The sequence below is a fragment of the Nelusetta ayraudi genome, unplaced genomic scaffold, assembly GCF_046127955.1.
Source record: "Nelusetta ayraudi isolate G7.1 ecotype Tasmania unplaced genomic scaffold, CSIRO-AGI_Nayr_v1 ptg000042l, whole genome shotgun sequence".
In the NCBI taxonomy this organism is placed as follows: Eukaryota; Metazoa; Chordata; class Actinopteri; order Tetraodontiformes; family Monacanthidae; genus Nelusetta; species Nelusetta ayraudi.
In genome coordinates, this window is record NW_027466092.1 from 4,747,501 (window position 1) to 4,757,356 (window position 9,856).

At 42.5% G+C, this 9,856-nt stretch overlaps 1 protein-coding gene across 1 annotated transcript in view; it reads right to left on the reverse strand.

Moving 5' to 3' along the window:
• uts2r (urotensin 2 receptor) overlaps positions 1-9,545 on the reverse strand; it is a 49,459-nt gene extending 39,914 nt beyond the window's left edge. The window contains exons 1-3 of the mRNA XM_076033815.1: positions 9,101-9,545; positions 6,844-7,559; positions 1,763-2,138 (exon numbers count right to left, since the gene is read on the reverse strand). Of these exons, the coding sequence (XP_075889930.1) occupies positions 1,764-2,138; positions 6,844-7,559; positions 9,101-9,149 (1,140 nt within the window). The 5' untranslated portion in view covers positions 9,150-9,545 and the 3' untranslated portion in view covers position 1,763. The remainder of the gene's footprint in view (positions 1-1,762; positions 2,139-6,843; positions 7,560-9,100) is intronic.
• Positions 9,546-9,856: the final 311 nt, after the last annotated feature.

Here is a 9,856-nt window from a genome sequence, read left to right on the forward strand (position 1 = left end):
TTTAGCAAAAAGCAAACTCCACGCAAAAGTAATCCACTACTGTAATTTAACCACTTTTTAAGTTACTGAGTGATGTAACGGGATTACTGCGGCAAAACTGTTTCAAGTAACGATTCAATTACTTTTCTGAAATATTATGCAAGTTAAAACTATCTTATTATCCACAAAATGTCTGAAACAGATTGCTGATGCAGCCGTGCATGCAATGTCATTGATACGTGACGACGCACCAAAACAAGCAAGGTGGTAGCAAAAGAAAAAACAGCGACTGCGATTGTAGAAATACAAACTGCCAACCTAACGAACTAACTAAAGTAATTAGTGGTTAGTAATTTATTACTTATGAAACAAAGTAGTTAGAGAAGTGATTAGATTACTTTACTAAGCAGTAGTTGAACTACTTTTATGGAGTAATCCCAACAACACTGGTCATTGAGTGCACATTTTAATCTGCTCTGTGTTAGTTGCTGCAGATTTTACTGCATCGCATGATAACCGGCTGTGCTCCAAAAGACCAGCAGGCTGGAGGCAGGAGGTGCGGGGCCTCGGTGTGCAACCTGTCACCAGTCACCCGCATGCAACCCTGCAACTCCCACCCAGACACCCTCATCCCTGTTGTTGCCGCAGGATTCAATTTCCCAAGGCCAAAATCCATTTCATGTATGAAACATCCACACAGTGGCAGAAAGGTTCGTACTGAAATGCATGCAGAAGTTATTTATGATGGGGTACAATTGGGGTACCTGGCCAACAAGATCAGACTGGAGATATTTTGGAACTTATGCCATTTAAAAAATAGGCCAAGAAGAAGGCTGACAACATTTCTTATTATAGATTGTGAGCTCCTGCAGGCAATATGAAATGAGCAACTGGAATAGAAGACCTTTATGTTGAAGCTGAGCTGTTTTATAGCCATTTTGGTGCAATAAAAATGTCATACCAGGATAATGACGTGTGAAAAGAAGAGCAAGAAAAGTCACATTGTTTTTGTTCTATTAAAACTTTAAATTAGTTGAGTTACTAATTGTTTTACAATCCAGCACCAGGGCTTATATCAAAACAAAGCCACATATAACTAAACATACTACAATCTGGTCAATTTTGTCCAATGGAATCAAATAAGGATTGGAAAAAATACCTCATGAGTAAAAGAGTGAGGAATAAATAATTTTGTTTCAAAGCTATCACTCTTAGACTGTGGGATTTTGTAGTATGTAGGAGGACATTAGATGTTAATTCTTGTTTTCTGATGTCCCTCTTGACCTCACATCTTTCAGCATGGAATCTCAGTATGTGATGAGTAAAATGGAGTCACCATGGAATTATTACAAATAGAAACATGAAAAGTTATATTACAAATAGTTCAAATCTCAAAATGCTGACAAATCTGGCTACTCAGGACGGTTTTGTTGCTGTTTTTTCTTTTCTTTAAATGTCTGCATTTCAATGCAGTATTTACAACCAGCTGACCAAGTTCAAATTGGGACAAGTTGGTCCAAGTGGGCGCACTTGGAGTTGAAACCAGGAAGTGAGAGGCCTAAACATTTGTTTTCAGTCGGTCACAAATCAAAGGCGTGGGAAATGGAACGACCCAACAGGATTTCCTCTGAGCGATAACCTTAGAAAAAAAAAAAAAAAACTACTAGGAAATCAAAAGCATGTAATTGTTCTCAGGCTTTAGTAGTAGAGATGCTAGCAGGGATACTGGCCAGGGGGCGGGCAAAGTTCTCCTCATAAGAAGCAAGATGGTAAATGTTCCTACCTTAAGAACTATTGTTTTGTGCCCTCAGCGAAGGAGTGTGCGTGAGCATGAAGCTCTCCGTGCACTGCTGGCTGCTTGAAGACGGCGACCTCCGCGGTGAGCGCTGAAAGCGGCTCCTGTTAAAGTAGCTGCCTGCTGACCAGGAGCGATTGTACTTCCTCATGTACTCCTTGTAGTTCTTGGTCAACAGCGTGTACAGAAAAGGGTTGATGCAGCTGTTGGAATACGTCAGGCACGTAGTCAGGTAGTTGATGTTACGTTTGGTTTTGAGGGACAGGGGCATTGCAGGGTTGAACTGACCTAGCAATTGCCAGATCCAAAAGGGCAGGAAGCATGCCCAGAAGAGGAGGACGATGGTGAAGATCAGATACAGCACCTTCAAGAAACACAAAAAAACAGCACAATGATAAGCGCATTACAGAAAGATGAGAAACATTTTTCAGCTGTAGTTTTTAACCGTGGCTCAAGCCATACTAATCATAGAAACGTTCAGATGATAAAAAGCAATAAAATAATTTTCGCTGTAACGATTTCAGGCACTTGATGCGAAGAGACAAAAGAAATGTTCTCCTTTTTGGCTTCTGGATGAAACGATATATATTCCCCAGACAGCCTTGATAAAAACTGATCTGCATCCACAAGGAAGTCATGCAATGCAAAGCAATACAACACCAATAAGTATGGCGATAGAACATCTTAGCACAAGGACCCGTCAATCAATATCAATATTGACTTAAAGGTGCAGTGCGCAACATTAGTCTACCAGCACTGGCTGCCTGCCCAGCTGCGCCACTAGCCGTTTGTTTGAGCCCCGTCCAACGACACTCTTTGTTCACTTCAATGCGTCGCTCAATACATATTGAGCTTCTTTTCCTGTCTACATCTCTCTGACATTTCCAAACTATTACTCCTGCAATTGTGTATTATTTTCTTCAGAATATCTTTCAATGGAATAGTTGATAAATCCAGGTTGACATTAACGGTGAAAATGAAGTGGAGGTGAAAACTTGCTAGGCATAGCAACAGTAACCATGGACGGGAGCGAAAGGTGAATAGTAAATATAAGTTATATAATTTCAGTATTTATGCCCGATATGCTAAAAAGATTCCACTGGATTTCAGTAAAAGAACAGTTGTTCTTAGCATTTGGTAACCTAAATATGAAACACATTCTCAGGCTGGATTGTCCCCAGTGACACAAAGAAAAAACTGTTTCTTGAAAACAACAACAAAATTATCATTATTATTATGATTATTATTACAATAATGTGTGTGGATAGAGCCAAGAATATTCAACACAATCAGTAGCCATAGCATTCTCAGTCAGTCTCAGTCACTTGCTGCTGAGGACTCAGCAGTAATCACACTTGTTCCAGGAACATTCCGAGCAGAGATACACATCTTAATAGAGTTACAAAAAGCCTGAGTTGTGTGAAAAAGAAATGAGATCCGGTGAACTTGTTAAATCGAAGCTAAAATGGCGAGGCAGAGATAATATAGGTAATAATATGTAACATGTTACAAGAATATATATTTTTTTTCTTTCCAAGTGCTGACCCAGCTCCCTGGGATTGCCAGTGGCAGGCAATAGAGCTGGTGAACCACACTGACCCCAATTCAACAAACAAGTGAAGGTCTAACCTTCACCCAAAGGAAAGCAAGGAGTGCCCTTGCACATTCAGTCAGTCCTGCTCTCTTTTTCACCAACTAGTTCAACCAAAAAACTACTGAATGTGATATTATTGTTGTAACACAATAATATACTGTTGTATTAGTTCCACTCATATCATAAGATTTGTTGGATGGCAGCTCTAAGTCGGGTTCCAGTAACTGACAGGAGCTGCTTGATTGGGTTTTTGAGGAAAATGAATGTAATACTGGTTTATCATGAAGCGTATGAAACCTTTGCTTATGACCTCACCTGCATTTTATTCTTGTTCCCACTTCCAAGTAAATCCTGTTTTAAGCCTTTATTTAAAGGGCAGCACCCACCACATTTTCATTGCCCTTTGAGACAAGTTGACGGAGAAGTGGCGTCTTCTGCCAAGAGGAAAACTGCAAACCATTTGTCTCCACATGCACACAGTGCAGTAACAATCAAAAACCTGCAGGAGAGTGAGGGGATTGCAGCTTAAAGGACGCTGCAGTGGGGATGTTCACTGAAAATGCCTCTTATACCCATTTAATATGATTTGGACAGGAGCTCTGGTAACAATTTGTCACATTTTTCCTCTTTCCACTTAACTATTCTCCAAATCATAACACATCAGACAAAGCAAAACATTTTCTCAGCACTACCTGTGTGTGTGGGAGTGGGTGGGTGGGTTGAAGAGGTTTGAAGATAATGTAACTCTAAAATTGACGACGCAGACAGATGAAACGGGCAAATGTTTCTCGTTACACTTCAAACTAGCACTTTAATGAGCAGACACTGCGATAAATTAAGTGATGACGTGATTCGCTGATCACATTCTTCTGCTTTCAACTTGTTCTTGGACATGTGCACACATTCAGTGCAACATGATTACATCAGAGCTATTTCTTCCAGCTACAAGAAATACTATATTCTGATTGGCTGATCGGTCGCTGATCAAAGACAGGTCAACTGAATGGATGGATTAATGTGTGAACTTATTGAAATGCACGTGTGAGACTTCAGAGCTCCGTCACTGGAAGTCCAAACAGCAACAGTAGCACCAACGTGTTTTAGGGCTAAATGTCCAGTGTTGCCTCAAGGCCACGAACAGTGTTAACATGTGTGGTGAGTAAGGAAAGTTACATATCACTAGCCTGGCTCCTGGCCAGGAAGCTACAGCAGCCTAGATTCTGGCTCACTGACTGCTAACATGACTGACATGCCATTACTTGCAGGCACTATGGGCTGCCATCGCAGTATCTGGAGGACACCATGTATGATGAAAAATTCCTTTCCCTTTCTTCAATGCTGTTGTTGCTGTTTTTCATCTATACATGTCTACTGGATGAAATTTCCTCCACCTAGGGAACTCTGTAAAGAGTATTATAATGATTAGACTGTATCACGAGAGTCTCCATCAAGCGTTGAAGTTAGAAGTGCTTGGATGAAACTAAACATTTAGGCGATTCATGCCTTTGAAAACAAACGGTATAATGGCGGTGCTGTTTCAAATCCATTATGTTCTGTTAAATCATTATAATCCATTTCTTTTGAGTTAGTGCAGGTAAGGTTGAGGTTGGAAATGTCTGACATTTTGTGCTGCAGCAGCATCTAGCTCCATCTCTTTGGCTCCAGTGTCTAATGGAAGATTTGGAAATCGAGTCAGCTTCAGTCTGAGGATGGTTTATTTGAAGCTAAATCCCCCATGAGAGACATTTTTAAAAGGATCGATTGGCATGAGCTCCAAAGAAAACAAAAAAACATGTTCGTAGTTAGATAAATTGACCTAAACTAAACAACTGTTTTGTCTTCAATTTGCTATACAACACAAACAACAGATCTACTGAAAGCCATGTTGCGCCACAATGTATTTACGGCAGCCCCATTAGGTGGATCTGCTGAGGATTCATCATTTTCATCCTGACATCACAGCTGGCATGTAACAGATGTGCAATCGAAACATTAACAGACTGGGTTTAACATTACGATTGTTAACATATGTTCCGTATGCTCCTTTGCCATTAGATTCCCCATAAATCCCACACTGGGCCTTGAAATGTAGCCATAAGCAAAGCAAACTGGTTTACAGTGACACGGGGGGAAGGGAGGGTTGGACACATCCAAGCTGAATGACAGAAAATAGCAGTTTATTTGCAGCTCATGCCAACAGATTCTCTTTCAGGATTGGGATGTTTGCAAGTATTGAGCAGGAACACAGAAAGCACAAATGCGCAGAGGGCTTCAGCACTGCCTACTGGTGAGAGGTTGTAACGGCAACTGATTAACTAAACGGGAACTTCGAAGTAGTGTTTCACAAATCTGATCCACTGGTCGATCTGCTGCCTGTGATCTGCTGCTACTGCTCTGTAGGGGTCACAGAGAATGGTCCCAACACGTGAAAATATCAAATGAGCTGGAGTCATATAAATGGAAAGTCACAAGGGGAACTTGCTGTGTGTGTGGTCAAGTCTAATAGGCTGGTCTCTAATTTCCTTCACAACTTTAGCATGATGTCTTTCAAGGTAACACAAAGGTTTAGAGTCAAGGTAGCAACAGGTTACGTTTAGATGGTGGTTAGGCAAGAAGAGAGATAGATTCTGGGTTTTGGTTTGCTTGTGCAAAAGAATTTTAAATGAATGGAAATTTGTGTAAGACCCCCCCCCCCCCACCCTACCAACAATGACAGCCCGTGTGTGTGTGTGTGTGTGTGTGAGAGAGAGAGAGAGAGAGAGAGAGAGAGAGAGAGAGAGAGAGAGAGAGAGAGAGAGAGAGAGAGAGAGAGAGACAGATACAGAGAGAAAGTGTAGAAGGTCTTGTAGCCTTAAATTATTAAATTACTGGTAGTTTGGAAAACAGTCATCAGATACTGTGTGTGTGCGCGTGTGTGTGTGTGTGTGTGTGTGTGTGTGTGTGTGTGTGTGTGCGTGTAAGAGAACGAGAGAGGAAGCGTTGAGCAGTCTAAAGGCTGTTTGGCTGTTTGGAAAACACTGTCATTGGAGACCTGTTACACTGTGTATATTAAATAACTGTCTTTTTTTGAACAGTACAACACCAATCCGAGAGACGTGAGAGAAATCACTGCTAGAAATCAACTCGCACTGTTTATGGCTGAAACTTCAACAATGTTATTGCAAAATTAAAAACTGTTGCAATGTAATTTCACTTTAAAGAAGTGCGATATGGCCCTAACAAAGGAAGGGGTAAAAGCATTTTTTTTTTCTCCAATGAGTGGGGTTGTTGCGCTGCATTTAATCTAATGACATTGAGCCGTCTCATGGCTCTCCCAACTCTGGAGTGGATTCCAGTATGCAGTATTATGTTGTTTGGAATGGTACCAATGCTTTATGAAGAGCACTTGTCTGGAATAAGAATAGCATACTCTGTATAATAAGAAAGTAGAAACACACAAATATTTTGTTTTCAGAAAACACTCTTGATGACTCACCTTTTGATTGGGAAGCTTCTTGGTCTGTTTGAAGGTCTCGGTCTGCGAAACCAAATATGCACGTGCGAGCTTGATGTAGAGATAGCCAATGATCAATCCCGGAGCGATGATGCTGGTGCAAAACAGGAAGGAGATGTAGATCTGATAGGAGAGGTCAGACAGGGTGAACTGGCACATAGCCGTGTTGCCCACCGGCGTCAGCTGAATGCACACCATCATGGGCAGGGTGAGGATCAGCGACGCCACCCACACTAGCGCGGCGATGGCTTTGCGGTAACTTTTGGACCTCTTGAAGGTGTCCAGCGGCTTGAGCACGGCAAAGTAGCGTTCGGTGCTCATAATGGTCAGGGTGAAGATGCTGGCGTGCATGGTGAGGAAGTCCATGCTGATCAAAATCCGACACCCCGCTTCCCCAAAGTACCATCCCTTGAGGAAGTATGTGCAGACCACAAAGGGGATGGTGAGCAGGTAGAGCAGATCCGCCAGGGCCAGGTTGATGATGTAAATGTACATGGAGGCGGCGGTCTTCATGGAGTGGCACATGATGACCAACGTGTAGATGTTCCCCGAGACTCCAACGAAGCACATGATGGAGAGGATGGTGCCGATGGTGAAGGTGGCGGCCGTGTCCTGGAACACGGTCACGGGGGGATCTGTGCCATTGGGGCCCCTGTCCACGAGCACTTCTGAAGGCTCCATGGCTGCCGTAGTCATTTCTGGAGGTGGTTGGGGGAGACACAAGCAGTGGGTTGAGCTGAGCGAGAGGAATAAAGTCACTGATGGCAAACGTCTGGATCCTTGGAAAAGTGGTGGTTCTTATATAAAATGGAAGAGAAGTGGGTCAGAATCTATATTGGCCTGATTGATGTAATGTGCTATCTCAATTTGCAACATAAAAGGAAGCCACTGGGGAACAATTTAAATTCATTTAATGAGAGCCTTATAATGCAGAAGCGTTCTTATATTCTGGAAGCTATTAATGCAAAGCTACTTGTACTCAAAGCTGAGAGTGAAGTACCCCTCCCCCAACTCCACTTCAGTCCAGGCTAAACTGTATGCATTTGTCTGTTGAAATAAATGAGATGCCAATAAAGTACAATTGTTCAATGACTCTGCTGACATTGCGTTAAACATTTCATGATGTTGGATGTTCTAAATTTGGGCAGGTTTATCGGAATTACAACAACTGCATTCTGAGTCAATATCGCTTAATCAAGAAAATGTTGGCTATGCTACCCAATATTATTAGGAAGCAGCCACATGCAGGGAGATGATACTCTTCAATTTAACAGAAAAAATGTAGATCCTAATCCTAGATGTAAATCCGTGTTCCAATCTTAAAAACTTTTGCGATATATTGCAGCCATTTTAAAATGTGTGGATGTCCATTAAGCTCTCTTTCTTTTTGCGTTTTAAAGTTATGCAAACTCAGAGTCGAAGTAGGCAGAAGAAACTACTGACACTTTTCCCCCAAAGGACGAAAAACGTGAACGTGTTACTGAGAAGCAAAACAACTGATTGAAAAAACACAATTCCTGATCTGTTTTTTTTTTTTTTTTTTGAAGTGTCAGGTCTTGAAGTAAAATTCTAGTCAGTTCATCTTCTATGTGTGGACTAACTGTTTGAATATTAAAAAATATACTAATGTTGATCCTTTTACTCTAGATATATAGATTATCAACTAAATTTGTCAAACAGAATGTAATGGGTTTAAACTGTAATTCTAAAATGAAAAATACCCATGTAAATGTGTATCTGCAGCAGCCTGGATTTCAATGCTAAACTCTTAATTCCAAAATAGCATTGAAAAGCCTTTACATAAAACAATGTGCCACTTTTTCAGGATGTTGCTTTGTGATTTCTCAATTCTTGCAAGAAAGCAAATCACTCTCTATGGAGAAGGACGGTGGCTACTGGCCATTGTGAGACAGTTCGGTGATTATGTCAGAGGGCTGGTGACTATATGTGTACTCGCTTGAGGGTGACTGACAAACCCTGCAAAGTGTTAAGATGCAGCAAGGTGTTTGCTTCTCACAGAATATATAATGAGTTGTTGAAAGAACTTTCTGGGCTGTCAGACGACCACGTTCTCAAAGCCAGCAAAGCAAAAGTTGCACAAAATCCGTCGCCCTTACTTTCCACTTGGTCTTTGAATGTCACTTAGGAAGAACTCCAAACGTTTCTTGACGTGTAAGCTAGCCTAGTCGTGAGATTAACAGCAATAAAAACGACAACGGCACAATTAATTCAGTCTCACCTGGAGTGCGTCCCCAGCTGAATGCCTCAGTGCTCAGCTGCGCGTCCATGTGCCATTCTCCGTATCACTTTCCTTCCACCAAACTTCACACTTACTGGAGAAAATTTCGCACTCCATAAAAGTTCCGGCAGATATCTGAGAGATCAAACAAGCAGGTGGAACTACTGCAAGACAACAAGAAGAAGAAGAGGACGCAGACGAAGAAGAAGCTGTATCCAGCGCCAGGTCACGAGGGGGAAGAGCGCGAGCTCTAAATGAGTCATCCGCTACGAAAGGCGCTCCGGCATTGTTGATCGACGCAGCGGATCAACTCGCGCGCCGCGTCCTCATGCGAGCGAAAGGTGCGCGAAAAGTTCCCTTAAAAACCCTCGCGGCTTTTGCGCACCACGGAAGCATCCAAACACCGGCCGTCGGCTCTGACATCAGCAGCAGAATAATTCATTATCAAGGGGGGGAAATAAAAAAAAAAAAAAGAGAGAGGGGGGGGGGGGGAGAGAGAGAGAGGAGGGGATGGCAGTGAAATGGTGATGAGGAGTGAGGATCACCGGAGCTTTGGCTTGTTACCCCCTTTGACTGGGAGAGGGAGGGAGAGTGCCAGAGGTAGAGAGAGGAGACGAGAGGAAGACAGGAGGGGAGCGGGGGTGGGGAGGGGGAGGGGAAGACCAGAGAGAGAGACAGAGAGAGAGACAGAGAGAGAGAGAGAGAGAGAGAGAGAGAGGTATGTCGGAAATATGTTCTCCCCCCCTCCCTTCCTTT